The 18,999-nt window shown below is 45.8% G+C and overlaps 1 protein-coding gene and 1 pseudogene across 5 annotated transcripts in view; one reads left to right on the top strand and one right to left on the bottom strand.

Moving 5' to 3' along the window:
* The window catches only part of LOC105520348, a 19,258-nt pseudogene extending 6,558 nt beyond the window's left edge, over window positions 1-12,700 (top strand). The window contains exon 2 of the transcript XR_001003117.1: window positions 11,180-12,700. The product of XR_001003117.1 is annotated as a Down syndrome critical region protein 9-like (transcript). The remainder of the gene's footprint in view (window positions 1-11,179) is intronic.
* Window positions 12,701-13,028: 328 nt separating this feature from the next.
* Window positions 13,029-18,999, bottom strand: part of DSCR3 (Down syndrome critical region 3) — a 45,531-nt gene continuing 39,560 nt past the window's right edge. For 3 of the 4 annotated variants that reach the window (XM_011954005.1, XM_011954004.1, XM_011954001.1), the window contains 3 exons: window positions 17,689-17,839; window positions 17,129-17,281; window positions 13,029-15,236 (listed from right to left, as the gene is read on the bottom strand). In XM_011954005.1, coding sequence (XP_011809395.1) covers window positions 15,154-15,236; window positions 17,129-17,281; window positions 17,689-17,839 — 387 coding nt within the window. In that variant the 3' untranslated portion in view covers window positions 13,029-15,153. Of the gene's footprint in view, window positions 15,237-17,124; window positions 17,282-17,688; window positions 17,840-18,999 lie in introns of all 4 variants that reach the window. The other variant, XM_011954002.1, reaches the window with a different exon arrangement.

The raw sequence follows: 18,999 nt of genomic DNA on the forward strand, positions 1-18,999 counted from the left end.
TATACATATGTAACAAACCTGCACGTTATGCACATGTACCCTAGAACTTAAAGGATAATAAAATAAATAAATAAATAAATAAATGTGCCTTGCACATACTAGCTGCTCAGTAAACACAAAAAAACTCAACCCAGGCTCCAGAATAAGAGTCACACCCCACAAGCTGGCTGTGGTGGCCTCTGAATCTGAATTCCCACCTCCATGTGACCTTCCTTAAGCCCCTCCAGCCCTCCTCTTCACCATCTCCCAACATGATATTTACTAATGGCCATTTCAGGTACTGTGTTACCTGTCCTCAAACACTGTAGCATTTAATTTCCCCAAGTACCCTACGAAGCAGAGATTACTCTTGCCTGCATTTTACAGACAAGGAAATAAACCTAAAAGGTTGAGTGATTTCCCCAAGGTCATGTAATTGGAAAATGTCAGGATTTGCACTTGCTAAGCCAATTCTCTCTTCTAGCCATTCTGCTTCTTCCCCTCAATACAAAACCCACTTGTCCCCCAAGGTTCAGCTCAGGTTCCCATGCCAAAACAAAACCTTCTCAGGCATACAGGCAGCAAAAGCCTTGGAACCCCCATTTACTACTGCTCGCCCTCACACCACGGCTGCAGTGGGTGTCCCCTTCATGTTAGCTCATGAGGCTGATGCAAGGCAGGTGAGACACAAAATCGGGGCTTAGCCTGGGAAGGTTCTTGGCTTCACCCTGGAAAGAATTCAGGGGCAAGCTGGTGGTATTAGTCAGCAACTTTTATTGAAGTGGCCGTGCATAGCAGCAGCAGAGTTGCTGCTCCCTGCAGAGCAGGGCTACCCCACAGGCAGTATGTCCAGAGTAACAGCTCAGAGACAGTGCTGCAGTCCTAGTTATAACCACTTTTAACTATATGCTAATTAAAGGGCAGATTATGCAGAAATTTCTAGGAAAAGGGTGGTAACTTCTGGGTCATTGAGTTCTTGCCACAGGGAAGGGGAAGTAATGTCCAGGTGTTGCCATGGCAATGGGAAACTGACAGGGCACATGAATGAATATGTCTTACGGACAGTTGCTTCTTTTTAGTACTTTATATATTCTAGACAAATCATTTGTTGGATGTGTTTTGTAATTTTTCTTCAAGTCTGTGGCTTGCATTTTCATTTTCTTAACAGTATGTTTTAACAGTCTTTTGAAATTTTGAGGAAAAGTCTTCAATTTTGATGAAGTCCAATGTACTGTTTTTTCTTATTTTTATACTTTGTTCTTTTTTATTTAAAAAAATCAGCAAGGCTGGGCATGGTGGCTCATGCTTGTACTTTGGGAGGGCCAAGGTGGGTGGATTACTTGAGCATAGGAGTTTGAGACCAGCCTAGGCAACACAGCAAGAGCCTCTCATCTCTTTTTTCAGAAGAAGGAGAAGGAAAAGTAGGAGGAGAAAGGGAAGGGGTGGAGGAGGAGGGGAGGGGAGGAGAGGAGGAGGAGGAAGGAAGAGGGTGGGGAGGGGGAGGAGGAGAGAAGGAAAGAAGGAGGAAAGAAATCTGCCAAACCACCCAAAAGCAGTAAGATTATTCTCCTCAAAGTTTTTTAGTTTTAGTTGTTACATTTAGGTCTATAATCATTTTCTAGTTGATTTTTGTATGTGCTATATCATGGTGATTGAGGTTCACTTTCTTTTTGCGTATAGTTAACCGGTTATTTCAACTTGGAGCCTTGAAATCACGTAGTGTAAGTCCTCCAATTTTATTCTTTTCCAGTTTTGCTCTTGACTATTCATTTATTTCCATATTAATTTACAATTAACATCAGTTTTTACCAAAAAGTCTGCTTGGATTTTGATCTAAGCATCTATAGATCAATATAGGGAAACTTGACACCTTTACATGATTGAATCTTCCACTCTATGAATATGGAATCTCTCTCCATTTATTCAGGTAGTCTTTAATTTCTTTCAGGAATATTTTGTAGTTTCCAGTGTACACATCTTTCAATCTTCCACATCTTTGTGAAATTCATCCCTAAGTATTTTCTATTTTTGATGCTGCTAACGATGTTTATTTTAATTTTAATTTCTGATTGTTCATTGCTGGGATATAGAAAAACAGTTGGTTTTTGTATATTTATTTTATATCCTACAACTTTGCTAAAGCCACTTACTGGTTTTAGGGACCAGTGAGGCTGCAACTATGAGGCCATCTTGGAAGCAGAGAGCAGCCCTCACCAGACAACCAACCCTGCCAGTGCTGTGATCTTGCACTTCCCAGCCTCCAGATCTGTAAGGCAGTATGTTTCTATTCTTTACAAATGACCCCGTCTCAGATAATCTGTGTGGCAGCACAAATGGACTAAGACAATAGCCTTCATCATTCCTCCCTCTGCTACAGCCTGAGTGGCTTCATCTGGACACGGACTTCCCTGACCAGTGTGGGCAGGGACCAGTGGTCACAGATATAGGTGACAGAGAAGCCTAAGCATGTGAAGGCCATACTCCAGGGACTCTGAGTTAATCTCTTCTTCACAGGTGTCATTTATTTTCTTGCTCTTGGTTTCCTAAGTACTCTGAGTTTTCACTTTTCCTTTTGTTTCAAACAGGTTCTCTAGGATGAACTGTGTAAGCTGATAATCATACATGCCATGAGCAATGTGACAATACCTTTAAAAAGATGGGAGGCTGAGGCAGGAGAATGGCGTGAACCCAGGAGGCGGAGCTTGCAGTGAGCGGAGATCACGCCACTGCACTCCAACCTGGGCGACAGAGCAAGACTCTGTCTCAAAAAAAAAGAAAAGATATGTCTTGGCTGAGCGCGGTGGCTCATGCCTATAATCTCAGCACTTTGGGAGGCCGAGGCAGGTGGATTACCTGAGGTCAGGAGTTCGAGACCAGCCTGGCCAATATGATGAAACCCCGTTTCTACTAAAAACACAAAAATTAGCCAGGCGTGGTGGTGGGCCCCTGTAATCCCAGCTGCTTGGGAGGTTAAGGCAGGAGAATCACTTGAATCCAGGAGAAGGAGATCTTGCGGTGAGCCACGATCACGCCATTACACTACAGCCTGGGTGACAAGAGAAAAACTCCATCTCAAGAAAAAAAAAAATTTCTCTGGATCCCTTAATCTATATCATATGTGAAATGCATATGTGTGTATACATATGTCCAGATATATCCCAGTTTATAGTCCCCAACATGAAAATATATTGCATTTTATTTTTTTATTTTTTTTTATTTTTTTGAGACGGAGTCTCGCTCTGTCACCCAGGCTGGAGTGCAGTGGCCAGATCTCAGCTCACTGCAAGCTCCGCCTCCCGGGTTCACGCCATTCTCCTGCCTCAGCCTCCCGAGAAGCTGGGACTGCAGGCGCCCGCCACCTCGCCTGGCTAGTTTTTTGTATTTTTAGTAGAGACGGGGTTTCACTGGGTTAGCCAGGATGGTCTCGATCTCCTGACCTTGTGATCCGCCCGTCTCGGCCTCCCAAAGTGCTGGGATTACAGGCTTGAGCCACCACGCCTGGCCAATATATTGCATTTTAAAAAATTATTTTTTAAATTTAAAAAATACATGAATAAGGTAAAAATTCAAATAGCACAGAAAGTAAAAACACTAGAAATAAAGACTTAAGGCTGGGCGTGGTGGCTCAAGCCTGTAATCCCAGCACTTTGGGAGGCCGAGACGGGCAGATCACGAGGTCAGGAGATCGAGACCATCCTGGCTAACACAGTGAAACCCCGTCTCTACCAAAAAATACAAAAATCTAGCCGGGCGAGGTGGCGGGCGCCTGTAGTCCTAGCTACTCCGGAGGCTGAGGCAGGAGAATGGCGGGAACCCAGGAGGCGGAGCTTGCAGTGAGCTGAGATCCGGCCACTGCACTCCAGCCCGGGCGGCAGAGCGAGACTCCGTCTCAAAAACAAAACAAAACAAAAAAAAGACTTAAAATCTGTTTCTTTGTATCCCTCTACTCTGGCTCCTTGCCCCCAAACCACTTCTAACAGTTCATTGTGGATACTTCCATATCCCTCTCTGATGCACACGTATACATGACAGTGCACGTCCTTTTCAAACCTACGCCAATGGAACCATTCTATATGTGTTATTTTTAGGCCTTGCTTTTCTCACTTTATACTATTAATATATATGATCTCTCCATATTAGCACATGCAAATCTACTTTATCCTACTGAACATCTATCTACCACAACATTGTATTGATACTGATGAAAAATGATGACTGTTTTCATTTTCATCAAGTTTAGAAAAATTTCAGTCGTTGCTTCTTCAATAATTTTTCTGCCCCCATCCAACATTTTTCTAGGACTTCGGTTATCTGTATGTTAGACCACTTGCTATTGCCCCATGGGTCACTGAACCTTCGTTTGTTTGTTCCTCCATTCACTTATTTTTAGTCTTTTCCCCTACTGTGCTTCAGTCTGGGTCATGTCAACTGCTCTCTTTTCAAATTCACTGATCTTTCATCCTTTAGAGCCCATGAGTTATTATATTAAACCAATCCAAACAATTTTTTATTTCAGAACTTTCATGTCTAGGAATCTGATTTGTAAAAAATGTATCTTCAATTTGTTTTCTCATCACATCCACATTGTGCCACAAATACCTGAGTGCATTTTCAATAGCTGTTTTTAAAATTCCTTGTTTGCCAATTGGACCATCTCTGCCACTTCTGGATTTTTTTTTACCGATTTTTCTCGTTTATGGATCACATTCGCCTGCTTTTTGAAGTGTCTAGTACTTTCGATTGGATGCCAGATATTGTGTGGTTTGCTCTTGAGTGTCTGCATTTTGTGGCTTCCTAATTTATAGAGTGCTGAGTTTGTTTTGGGTGGCATTTAAACTTGCCGATCAATTTGATCCTTTCAAGGCTTGTTTTTAAAATGTGTTGGGACGGATTTACAATGGCCTTTATTCTAGGATTATTTTAGCCCTACTACTTAGGTGTGACCCGTCTGGAATCCTTACTGAATGCCTCAGGTGTTCAGTGAAGTCTTTTCACTCTGGCTGATTGGAATTCAAATATATCCTGGCACTGTTATCTCTGCGAATGATTCGGCTTTCAGACAACTGGTACTTCTCCCTACCCTTTTGAGTTTTGCCATGCACATGCACAACTAAGTTTTCAGAAGATTCTAGGGCACCCTGGATGGTGAATACTGAGTGTCAACTTGATTGAAGGATACAAAGTATTGATCCTGGGTGTATCTGTGAGGGTGTTGCCAAAGGAGATTAACATTTGAGTCAGTGGACTGGGAAAGGCAGTTCCATCATTAATCTGGGTGGGCACAATCTAACCAGCTGCCAGCATGGCTAGAATATAAACAGGCAGAAAAATGTGAAAAGAGAGACTGGCTCAGCCTCCCAGCCTATATCCTTCTCTCATGCTGGATCCTTCCTGCCCTAAAACATTAGACTCCAAGTTCTTCAGTTTTGGAACTTGGACTGGCTCTCCTTGCTCCTAAGCCTATTAGTTCTGTCCCTCTAGAGAACCTGAATATAAACCGCTTTCAGATTTCAGGAGCTCTTTCTCTATTTCAGTTTCTCCTCTCCAGTATTCTGATTCTCAAACTCCAGCCATCTCAGCCTCCCCAAACTCCAATCTCTAACTCCTCAACCCATTTGCTCTAAAAACTAATAAGTTATCTCTAATACTTCATTATTGCAGGATCATGTTTCCTATTATTCAAACTTGCTGTGGAAATTTTGGCTGATAAAGTAAGATTTACTAAAAAAGATGGAGCTGGTCACAGTGACTCATACCTGTAAGCCCAGAGCTTATAGAGGCCAAGCTTGAGGATCGCTTGAGGCCAGGAGTTTGAGACCAGCCTGGGTAATACAATGAGACCCTATCTCTACGAAAAAATTTAAAAAATTAGCTTGGGTAACAGAGCAAGACCCTGTCTCTTTAAAAAAGAAAAAAGTTAAACACAGGGCTACCATATGACGCTGAAATTCTACTCCTAGATATAAATATATATGAGAAATAAAACCATATGTTGATACAAAAACTTGTATCTGTGTGTTCACAGCATTTTTCTTAATAGTCAAAAGGTGGAAGAATTTCAAATGTCTGTCAACTGATGAATGATTATACGCAATATGGTATATCTATACAATAGAGTGTTATTTGGCAATAAAAGATAATGAAGTACTAATATATGCTACAATATGGATTGCCCTTAAATACTCTATGCTATGTCAAAGAAGCCAGTAACAAAAGACCACAGAGTATGATTCCTTTCATAGGTAATGTCCAGACTTGGCAAACCTATGGAGACAGAAAGTAAATTACTGGCTGCTTAGGGCTGAAGGGAGAAGGGGATTAGGACTGGCTGCTAATGGGTTCAGTGTTTCTTTTGGGGGTAAAAAGGAGTCTTAAACTTAGATTGTAGTGATGGTTGCACAACTCTGAATATACTAAAAACCACTGAACGGTACACTTTAAATGGGTGAATTTTATGATTTATGAATTGTATCTCAAAGATATATCTCAACAGAATAGGTACCTTTTGAGTACAACATAATCTACATGTTTCTCTCTTTTTGTATACATCTGAAATTTCCAAAATATAAGTTAAAAGAATATATACTTCATGGTATCCATTAGGAGTATCATGCGTGTCCTCTCCTTCAACCCAGTAAAGTGGTAAGTTGTAGTAACAGATTTCCTAGTGGTGAGCTGTCCTTGCATACCTGAAATAAACCTCCCTTTTTGGTCATGATCTTTTAATACACTGAAAAATCAACTTGCTAATATATTTTAAGTGGTATAGGTTTGTAGTTTGCTCTGCTTCATCAATATGGCAATGCTGCTGGTTTTCAATTTTTGCTTTTCTAAAACCTGTTTTTTTTTTTTTTTAGGCAAATGACTACACAGGATAAATACTGTTTCTTTGCAGCTATGTGTGGCCATGGCGGTCAGCTCTTGATTATAAGATACAGGCTGAAGCTTCACGTGGCAGCATCTGGAAACCTTCCTTCAGAGAGAGCCAGCACCTGGTCTTTACACCCCACTTTCCCCCCCACCATCCCTTTCCCCATCCTGCTGCCCAGAATGTAGATGAGATGGCTGGAGTTAGGTGCTACTATCCTAGACCATGAAGAAGAGGGCCACACCCTAGAAAAGGTGGCACAGTGAGCTGAAGTAGCCTGTGTCACTAAGGACCACGGCTCTAAGCTGCCATGCCAGCTCTGGACTGCCTACTTGTGGACTTTTATGTGAGTCTTCTTTAAGCCACCCTTAGTTTGAATCTCAATTCACAGCTAAACATAAACCCAACTGATAGGTCAGGTTTTGACACAAGGGATATGCCAGCTTCATAAAATACACTGGAAGGCTTCTCATCTTTCTCTGTAGCCTGCAACAGTTTAAGAGCAGAGGAACTATCTGATCCTTAAAGGTTTGACAGAAACCTCCCGTAAAACCATCTGGGTCTGGCACCTTTTTAGTGCTATTTCTTCAACAATTTTTTCAGTTTCTTCCACAGGCTAACATTTTATCCAGGTGGTTTACCTTTTCCAGAGTCACTGTGCATTTTAATGAGGTTAGCAAACTTGTTAACAGGGAAGGCCCATGCTGTAGTTCTCTAATGTTCTTCAGGCTCTGCTTTTTTATCTGAAGTTGTTCCTGGGGTTATAGATTTGTTTTTCTCTCTTTTTATTTTGTTCTATTAAACATCTGCCAACTGAAGTAGTCTTTTCAAAGTACCAACTCACGGACAATGAATTTTCCAGTGTTTTGCTTTCAGTTAATTCTTGCTTTTATCATTATCCGTTCCTCTTGAATTTGTTCTTCTAGACTTCTAATCTGAATGTCTAACTCATTAGTTTTCATTTTCTCTGGTGCAACACAGATTTAAGACTAGGAATTGTCCTCTGGTTGCAACGCTGGCCAGAGTGCAAAGCTTTTGTTATAAGCATACTCATTTCCACTAAAGTTTTGGTTTCCTCCTTGAAGTATGTTATAAAACTTACAAGTGGCTATACTAAGTTTCATTTTTCTTTTGGTATTAATTTCTAATCTTATTGTACTGTGGCACAGTAGATTATGTGGCTTGGGCAACTGCTACTTAAAACTGTATTGCAATTTTTTTGTTTGTTTGTTTTTTGAGACAGAGTCTCGGAGTCTCGCTCTGTCACCCAGGCTGGAGTGCAGTGGCACGATCTCGGCTCACTGCAAGCTCTGCCTCCCGGGTTCACACCATTCTCCTGCCTCAGCCTCCTGAGTAGCTGGGACTACAGGCGCCTGCCACCACGCCTGGCTAATTTTTTGTACTTTTAGTAGAGACAGGGTTTCACCATATTAGCCAGGATGATCTCCATCTCCTGACCTCGTGATCCACCCATCTTGGCCTCCCAAAGTGCTGGGATTACAGGCATGAGCCACCACGCCCGACCAATTGCGATTTTCTTTGTTGCTATGCATGTAATTGACTTTTGCAGTTTCCATGGATTAAAAAAGATGTATTTGCTACCAGATATAAAGGAAAACGGTGGTAAAAGTACACTTACTTCTTAAGTTTATCTTTTTTATGTATGGGATTTTGTTTTTTTTTTGTTTTGAGACAGAGTCTCACTCTGTCATTCACGCTGGAGTGCTGTGGCACGATCTCGGCTCACTGCAACTCTGCCTCCTGGGTTCAAACAATTCTCATGCCTCAGCCTCCCAAGTACCTGGAATTACAAGTGTGTGCTACCATGCCCAGCTAATTTTTGTATGTTTTTTTAAGCAGAGATGGGCTTTTGCCATGTTGGCCAGGCTGGTCTCAAACTCTTGGATTCAATTGATCCACCTGCCTCAGCCTCCCAAAGTGCTGAGATTACTGATGTGAGCCACTGCACCCAGCCATGCAGGGGATTTTGAATTTGACTTTGACTTGTGTTCTCTTAATACATTTTGGTGTCGAAAATTGTTTTAAAACAAACATGAATATTTAAGATTTTAGTTTTTTGCTCCTTTCTCTCACCTTTCTGCAGCTAAGCTTGGGTGCATCCTTTTTTGGTGTATCATGCAACAGTACATCTGGGCTCTTGGCCCAGCCTCCCCAGGTGGCCCCATCAGAGGCTATACATCTGTAGACAGAAAAGCTGGTCCCCTTCCTTTCACTTAAGACCCAGAGGTTGTGGTCTAGTTCTTGAAGGCCTAATCCTTGACCCAGGTGGGAGACAGTGACCCTGGAGAAAGGAAGTGACCACACCCTACTTTATGGGTGACCAAACCCTACCTCTCAGTAATGCTTTTCTTTTGAGTTGCTTTCTCCTTAAGTCTTCATGCTCAGCCTCCTACCACAGCTGGACATTTGTAAAGGGAACCAAAAACATCTTTTGGGGAAATGACCATTGATGCAGATGACAGTAAACCATAATCTTTTGGTATTATCCTGACCCTTGGTCCTGATCAAGCTGGCACTCCCCAGAATCAGACAAGATCTAACAGACACAGGTACAGATTCTGTCTTCGTGCTTTTCTAAGTACTTAACACCTCCACAGCATATGTCTTTTGTATGTTATACACAAGACTGTAAGGAGACTGGCTGGGGTTGGACGTGAAAAGCCCTACAAAGTCAATCCTGGCAACCTGGATGGGGGTCTATCCAAGGAATTCCCATCTTACCAGTGACATTCACAGTAAAGCACAGGGGATCCTTGCTGAGTTTTAATTCCTCAGTCTGCCTTTCTGCATCTTTTGAGTGATATACTCTAATAGTTTGACTGCATTTTGTGTGAGGATAGCTGGATAGCTGGATCCGCTTTGATTCTACAAATTAGGTGCCCTTGTTTCTTAGTAATGTCACATTCTCTGACCACTGTAGCCACTTAAGATAGTCTCAAATATGAATAACTTTCAGTGGCCACAGTGGAGAAGATATTGACCCAGGAGGCTTATTCTCACCTTCACCTCTTTGACTCACATATATGATTTTTTTCCCTCCCTACCAAAGTGGTTAGTTTTGACAGCCTTTAGGTTGCAGAATTGTTTATATTCAAAAGAAGATCTTACCTTCATAGAGCATTTTTTCTGGGCAACTGTTCTTTTTTGTAAGTTTTTAATATCTACTCTTATTTGGAGTCCCAAAATGAGTTAGCTTGGGTAGATCTCACAATGAAAACCGATTTCTTTGCATAAAACTTTATTCTACCTTTTTGAAAACCTGCTGGAAATGATGAATGGTGGCTTCAATAGTAATGGTTCACGAAGAACTGATCGCGTCCCCATCAATGAGGTCTTACCCATGGCAGAGCAATGGCGATCTACTGTAATTCTTGTTGGTTGTAGTAAGTTGGGGAAATATCAGGCCAAGAATCAACAGAGCTACGTGGCTTAGGCAGGTCAGTTTCTCTGTGCCTCAGCCCGCTCAGCTGTGAGAGGGGAATAATAAACACCCCTCAGAAGGTACTGTGAGGTCACCCACTAAAGGACATTTCAGTGCTTTGAACGGGTCTGGAACATACCCCGGTATTTTTACTCTACATAGAAGAAATCAGTCCTAGAATATAATTAGATCAGACTTTCTGGTCCTTTAATCATTCACCTCCTTCCTAAACTGGATCCAGCTGCAGATGACTGCGTTAGTCTCAGGACTTGATTTTCATTTGACTCAGCTGATCAAAACTGAGACCATTCTGAGGCAGGAGAATAGGGTCTGGAGGCAGTAAACCCAAGGCCGATTCACGCCAACTTCCTAGAACTAAATCAAAAGGAAAACCCCAACTTTCTACATCCAAGTAACAAAAGGACCAGAGGCTACTCCCTTTGCAACCCCCCTTTTTCCACGTGGCAGATAAGAAACTCTCAGTACCTCTGATTAGTCCCCTCCCACAGCCAATGAAGCTGTTCACAGGTCAAGACTTTATTTACATAAGAGGATAACTTTGTAACTTCAACCTCTGAGTGGTTGCTTTCTGCAACTAATGAGATGCATAGGGTATAGCTTTATAACTTCGCTTCAGCCTCTGGTTGGTCTTCTCCTGCAACCAATCAGACTGATTATGGTCCACTACTTCATATACATAGGGTGTGCACCAAGTAACCAATGGGAAACCTCTACAGCGTATTTAAATCCCAGAAAACTCTGTAACCCGGCCCTTGAGCCTCATGGGCTGCTCCCACCCTGTGGGATGTACTTTCATTTTCAGTAAGTCTCTGCTTTTGTTGCTTCCTTCTTTCCTTGCTTTGTGTATTTTGTCCAATTCTTTGTTCAAGAACGCCAGGGTGACAGTAACAATTCAAACCATGAAAAAGGTAACAGAGCCCTTGGGACGTCTCAACATGAGGTGACACAGCCAACCTGTGATGCATACATGGGAGCAAATTCATAGAAAAGCTTGTCAATGACACAGCAAAGTAAAACCCAAATGAAGCAAGGTGAAAGAATGGGCTGCACAGCAGGTAAAACTGCACCAAGTTACAGACTGCTCGCCTGGGATGGAACGGTGGGGAGGTGCGCAGAGGGATGGACAAGCGCCTGGCAAAATGGATTTCTTTCCCCAGGCTGCTAATGCTACTAACACTTCCCTCCTCACAAGGTCGCTATTAACAAGGTAACATACAGCACTTAGAAGACGGCCTGACCCAGAGTAACACTAATGTTCACATGACTGGACTCTCAGACCAAAATCAATAGCTAGTATCTACTGAAACTTCAGCAAGGCGAAACCAAGGGAATGGTGCTCCTTTGAGTAGAGCAACGCGCATCACATCACATCACATCCTCCGTAGGGGGAGGCTCCGGCCTCACCGGAGCAGCACTTCCCGGAAGAGCCCAGGATATTCGGGGACCGCCACCCGACGGCAGTCCAGGCCCCCTGGCGCCCAGCCTGCCGCCCTGTTGCAGCTCTCATGCCAAGACGTGCGCCTAACGGCAGGGATTCCGGCGGTCATCATTTGTTTTTGGCGCTAAGCTGCCGCCTCTCTTTTCTATCACCACCGAGTAACGCAGACCCCACCGTTTCCTTCCATTCTGAGTCAACCGCTCCAGCAGCTACAGGGGCGCTAGGTTGTGCGGGGGCTGCACCACTCAGCCCCAGGCTTTTGAAGCCACGCCCGGGCGCGGAGGATGGGCAGGATTTGCCATGTGAACTCGCGCGCACGCAGGCTCCGCGCGAGTCCCGGGCGCCCGAGCGGGAATTCCCTTCCCCGTTACCAGCTCCAGGGTGGGGTCCCCCGGCTGGGGAGCCCAGACCCCGGCAGTCCAGCAGCCTATAGACGATCCACGTCCGCTCTGTAACTCACCGCGCTGGGGATCCGCCTCCTCCCGCCAGAGCAAGGGCGCCGTCCTCCCGCATATGCTGCGCAGGCGCGCCCCGCCTTCCCGGTCACGTGCTACAGTGCTCGGGCACGTGACCACGCTTACAGCCCAAGAGGCTGGGAAAATGCTGCCCTGTCCCTGAACAGGAAGCGGAAGCAGGAAGGAACTGAGAACACTGGCATCTGCTGCCGCCCTGAATCAGCGTTAGCATGTGGAGGCAACCTCAGCCCCCAGTTTTTTAAAAAGGTAATTCGGATTCAGACCCAGGAATTCCGGTGAGGCCAGAAATGGACTGGAAGGTTCCTTCCCTTGCCCACCAAGACTCCAGAGCAAGTGGGTTCCTGATGTCTACTCTGCTTGGAGCCCTGGGCTTTCCGGACCTCCCTACTTTTCCTCCGGACTCACAGCACAGCTGAGCCAAAATGTATTCCTGCCAAAACGAGCATTTCCCAAAAGAAAATACTGTTTTAGATTCATTGTTCACAGCCTCTTTCCTTTGTCTCCCCTTCCTTTCCTCATCTCTTGCTCTAATTGGAGAATGTGACAACTCTGAACCTCTGACCTTGGACAACTCCAACTCCAGCAAGCCCAGGCAAGAGTGGGCCAGTTGCAGCCCAAGGTAGCCAAACATGTGTTTTTTGCTTAGTAACAGACCATGGAGAGGTCAGACCAAGAAGTGGAATGAAGTGACTGGCCTGAGGCCTTTGTTTGGGCCACTTAGGGTTGAATGAAATGATAAAGGTATAGCCATATTGTCTGGAAGCACTTCAGGTAATAATTGTTCTCTAAGGAAAGCAGTCATCATATTTATATCCATGAAATCAGTTTATTAAAGAAGTTACATAGCAATATACATCCCAAACCTTTTCTCAGAATTGTCATTAGCTTTTTAAATTCATTAAATATTTTCATCTCACTAAAAATGGTTTCTTCCTTTAAAATTTCCCAGAAAGCGTGACCTCTGTTTTCTGCTACTCAGTTTAAACACATCATCAGGGATAGATAATTAATAATGTCATGTGAGCATAAAAGGAGATTTATAAACCAGAAATGTATTTTCTGGGAACCAAGTTTCAAGTGACTCAGATAAGTTTTATTAATTTCACGGGTGAAGCCCTTGGATAAAGCAGTGCCTAAATCAGGCTTGTTTACCCTTGACATCATGTGACCAAACACTGTTTCAGGATAGTGGAAGTACAGCTTGGGAGGCCTTTGGCCTGAGCCTGTTTTGCCCAAGCCCATCCAGAATGAAAAGTACAAAGGAAGGCTAGTGTGTATGCAAAGCAGCATGGCTTATTTTGAGGTCCTATAGTTGTGGGCCAACAAAACAGTGGCAGGATCTGAAGGAAGAAATGTATTGCAGCAGACCATATCCTTCAAACCACAAAGGGAGACTGAGGAAATGCTGGCTTCAGGCCAAAAAACCCTGGCTCAAAACACGGTTTCCTCCAGGGGCGCAGAGGCAAACCAAGTTCATCAAGTCAAGGACCTTTTCCTGCTACCACCTTGGGGAGAGGGGCCTTCACCAGCCCGCCCTGCACATGGATCTCTGCCATTCAGAACCTACCCAGTAACAGTAGCAAACATCCATGTTTTCCCGTTATGTAACTTAGGAAACTGTTGGGCACAGTGGCTCACACCTGTAATCTCAGCACTTTGGGAGGCCAAGACAGGAGGAACACTTGAGTCTAGGAGTTCAAGACCAGCCTGGGCAACGTAGGGAGACCCGTCTACAAAAAAATTTAAAAATTAGCTGAGTGTGGTGGCGCTCACCTGTAGTCTCAGCTACTCAGGAGGCTGAGGGGAGGGATTGCTTGAGCCAGGGAGGTTGAGGCTGCAGTGAGCTGTGATCCCGCCAGTGCACTCAGCCTGGGCGACAGTTTGGAAGACTCTGTCTCTCTCCCTGTATATGTATATGTTCAGGGAAATGGCAGCATGAGATTTTATGGCAGTTCTTGAGATTTCAGAAACACTTCAGCACCAGCCAAGTCCCCCCATGAGAGCAAGGAACACTTTTCCAGTTGCCTAAACATTTTAAAGTTACAATGAAAAATGTTGTGAAAAGAACTACAGAGGCTGGGTGTGTTGGCTCACGCCTGTAATCCCAGCACTTTGGGAGGCCAAGGCGGGTGGATCACGAGGTCAGGAGGTCAAGACGAGCCTGGTCAAGATGGTGAAATCCTGTCTCTACTAAAAATACAAAAATTAGCCGGGCATTGTGGCAGTCACCTGTAATCCCAGCTACGCAGGAGGCTGAGGCAGGAGAGTTGCTTGAACCTGGGAGGCAGAGGTTGCAGTGAGCCCAGATCACGCCACTGCACTCCAGCCTGGGTGAAAGGGTGAGACTCTGTCTCAAAAAACAAAAACAAAAACAAAACAACCTACAGAATAGAGTAGGGTGGAAAGAAGTCATGCATTTCCAGTGCCTAGCACTTTGCGCTCTGCCTTGGCGAGTATCTGCAAACTTCCTGGCCATCGAGTGTGCCTGCAGCCATCCTGGATGCCAACTGGCCACAGACCCTTTGCTATGGGGAGTCCCCGGCTACATCCATTAGCAAGTTGGAGAGAGGTTTCATTTTGTCCCCATGATCCCACTCTCCAGCAAAGCTTACACTGCTGTCACAATTGTTTGCACCTAAAAAGGAACACAGAAGGCAAGAGCCACAGTCAATGTTTTCTGTGAAATGGTCTTGCAAATAGCATTAAGAAATCTTGAATTTCAAAGAAAAGGTCTGATTACAGGTGCCTGTTGGAAGCAGAAGCCTCAGGAAATGAGGAAGGAAAGTTAATTTGAGGGTCTGTTTCATTTCTGATACAGAATAATCACAAAAACAAGTATATGCCGCTGGCTGTAGCTCCCCTTAGGATTTGGATAACCAGCTGGATTTCCAGATGGCCACTCCCGTTTTCTGTGCTTCCCTCCTCCGGGCTATATCCTGCAGAGCTTCAGCGGGAAGTTCTCCGTGATGAGGTGGTCCGGGTGAAGCAGCACCACGATGTTAACCTCAAATTCTGAGATGAGAAAAGACAGTGGGTTTATGCTCACGGTCACCGAGCAGAACCACACGCCACCACCACTGCAGGCGCAGGAAGCTCTGACGGCGAAGGAGCACCCGCCGCGGGTGGGTTTCACTGCTGTCCCCTCAGCGCCACCCCGACCTTTGAGCCAAACCAGTGGAGATGACTATGCTGATGTCTGACTACCTCTGTCAACTTTCTCTAAGTGAATTTTTGTCCTCTCATCTTGGAACATGAGTGATCAGGCTTCACCAGCTACACTTTCCCTGTCCCTTTGCTTTCCTAAAAAGGATATTCGAGAACCCTTTCAATTCATTTGTATTCCTTTGCCTTATTTTTACATTTCCCGCAGTTCTTAATGAAGTAGCAGACCGTGAACCAGCCCGTAGCTGTCTGGGCCCATGTCCCCAATCCCCAGGTGAGAAAGAGTCTTCAGATTGGATCCTATTCATCCATCACCTTTCAGCAAACAGGCTTCCTTCTCCACCGACTCTTCAGCTGCTATGGGTGAGCCTTGTTGATCATAACAAAAGGGGTGTGTGTGAAGAGGAAGCACGTGAAGACAAATAAGCGCCATGTCCTTCCCCAGCGTGACGAGGGGTGGCAAGGGCACCATGTGGGCAGAGGGCACCCTGTGCCGAGCCCCACACTGTGGCAGCTCAGCTGCAGAAGGGGCCTTGGAGTCAGTGCCCACCTGTGGCTGGGGTCTGCAGGACAACATCCTCCTGTGGGGGTGTCCACCTCTGCCCAAACAGCCACGAGAAGAGTTGGCCACCAGCAGTGCCCAGCCTGTCCCTCCTCACTTTATTGTCACTACATTAGAGCCCTCTGGGCCCTTCTTGCCACCACTCCCTTCAACGGGTTCCCCATCTTTCTTGGTGTGCCCCCCGGGAGGGTGGAGGGTGTGGCTGCAGTGGACAGAGAGGGATGCCCAGTAGGCATGAAAGGGAGCTGGCGGGGGCTTTCCTTTTCAGCAGGAAAATAGCTGCATCGGAGCCACCATGCTTCCCAGGCCGAGTGAGTTCCAGTCTCGGGCCTGACCATGCATTTGAGGTCACTTGCACAGAGCTGGAGGGGAACACACAGAGGTGCTGCTCTTGATGCGGACACAGTGCTCACTCCTGACCTCCAACCTAGAGGTCCCCGAGCCTTTCTGAATCACTGTCTCTCTGTTCCACTTCTTCATAGTGTCAGGTGATCTCTCAATTAACATGATTCTTATTAAGATGGATGTACCATTAAAATATTTACAGGAAGAGTTAAAAACATGGAAATGTTTATGATATAATGTTAAGAGGAAAAGGCAGAATATAAAAAGGTGTCTGTGACCTGATTCAGATCCCATGGTTAAAATACGAACACACAGGTTCATGGAAACTCACTAGAGGCACCCTGGGCTGCAGGGCTCCAGGCCTTCCTGCTGCTGAGTGCTCGCTCTGGGGTTCTCACCGGCCCTGGACCTTCATTCGGAGCCACCCTCAGCAGCCACACCACGTGGTGCCCACTCGTGTGAGTTTTCTTCATGGAGCTCAGCGTCACCTGCCCTTGTCTACACTGATGTGGGTCTGTGTGTTTCCCCATGTGACGGTGGAAGTTCCACAAGCACCAGGACCGCCTGTGGGTGTGTCCCCTGTGCGACACAGCAGCTCCTTACCGAGGTTTTGTTGAGTGGCTGAAGGGCAGCAGGCTCTGAGCTGTGTGGCCTGCAGCAGGCCCTGGCCCTGAGGGACCGAAGGGCAGCAGGCTCTGAGCTCTGTGACCCATGGCAGGGCCTGGCCCTGAGGGACTGAAGGGCGGCAGACTCTCAGCTATGTGCCCACAGCAGGCCCTGGCACTGAGCGGCCCTTCCCATAAGCCCATGAGGGCTGGAGGCGAGTGCCACTTACCCACTTTGAAGTTGGTGGTCTCCAGCGTCGGGCAGGTGAACAGCCTGGGGAAGACCATGTAGATGGGGACAGAGAGGCCCCTGCACACGTCCCCGTCGGCGATCTGAATGTTCTGAATCTCCGTGGCGTCACGGGCATAGCCTTCTGCACACCCTGGGGAAGGGAGGCCACATCATGCCGTCAGGGCCAGCAGAGGCTGCAGGTCCATACCTGCACTGGCACCATCCCCCATTCTGCTCCAAGAATCCTCCAGGGTCCCCTCACTTTCCTCAGACACGCAGTTACTACCATGAACAGCCACGGTCTTACTTTTGCTTTCCCGACATCCTCTGTTTTTAGAGTGAGGGTCATGATCTGCTCTGTTGCCCAGGCTGGAGTGCAATGGTGCGATCTCAGCTCACTGCAGCCTCGAATGATCTTCCCACCTCAGCCTCCCGAGTAGCTGGGATTACAGGGGTACACGACTGTGCCCGGCCCCCCAGCATCCTCTTAACCACGGAACTCGAGGGTGGCAGTCAAGGGGAACAGGCAAGCACAGGGCCTGGTGGCGCGGCCCTCACCGCATGTCTCCACGCGCACCAGCTGCAGCTCCACGCTTCTGATGGCGGCTTCCGAGCTCTCCACCACCAGCTCTCCCGTCAGCGGCTGCGTGATGACACAGTTTGTTGAGTTGAGATGTCCTCGAAGGAGAAATTTGGGAAGCAAAGCTCTCTAAAACAAAATGAAAACAAATACCTCAGAATGCAGGAAGCGGGGGAAACTGCTCCATACTTTGGTGCAAATAAAACCTGGAAGCAAAGCTGAGTAGTGGTTATACAGTCCACCAGGACCGTCTCACAAAACGGGAAGAAAGGAGCAAAGTACTGAAGTCTTGGACATTACCAGGCTGGATTATTCAACAACTCTCTACATATGGCACCTGTCTGACACTCCCTGTACAGAGAATGACTCAGAACCATCCTAATTGCCTAGACTCAGAGCTAGAAAGCTCCTTCTTACCAAGAAATAAGATACGAAAAAGTCTGAGGGAGTTGCCATGGTGTTCAAGACAACCTGACACACACACGGTTAAAAAAAAAAGTCCCGGCCAGGCACAGTGGCTCAAGCCTGTAATCCCAGTGCTTTGGGAGGCAAAGGCAGGAGGATCACTTAAAGCCAGGAGTTCAAGAACAGCCTGTGTAACACAACAAGACCCCATCTCTAAAAAATGTTTTAAAAATTAGCTGGGCAGGCTGGTGCACACCTGTAGTCTCAGTTACATGGGAGACTGGCATACTACTGTCCAACAGAAACATAATGCAAGCTGCAAGTGGAAGCCGCATGTATAATTTAGAATTTTCTAGTAGCCACATTAAAAAGGAAGGTAAAATTAACCAATATATCAAAAGCGTTATCACTTCCACATATAATCAATGTCAAAAATATGAATGATGTTTTACATTCTTCTTTTCATCCTGAGTCTTTGAAATCTGGTATTTACACGTCCATCCCATCTACGTGGTCCAGCCATGTCTACAGGGTCAATGATGGTGTGTGGCTGGTGGCCACCTGACCAGGCAGTGCAGCTCTGGACCTGAAAAGCCTGGGGCTCTGGACCTGGCAGTCCCCAAAGGTACAGACCTCTGAAAACGTCTGCATTCAAGATGGAGCTTTTATTTGTTTATTTATTTTTATTATAAACATCTTTAGAGACAGAGTCTTGCTCTGTTGCCCAGGCTGTAGTACATGGCTCACGGCAGCCTCACCTCCTGGGCTCAGGCAATCCTCCTGCCTAAGCCTCCCCAGTAGCTGGGACTATGATCGCATGCCACCACACCCAGCTAATTTTTACATTTTTCTTCTGTAAAGACAGGTTCTCACTATGTTGCCCA

This window comes from Colobus angolensis, unplaced genomic scaffold (assembly GCF_000951035.1).
Source record: "Colobus angolensis palliatus isolate OR3802 unplaced genomic scaffold, Cang.pa_1.0 Scaffold38, whole genome shotgun sequence".
NCBI lineage: Eukaryota > Metazoa > Chordata > Mammalia > Primates > Cercopithecidae > Colobus > Colobus angolensis.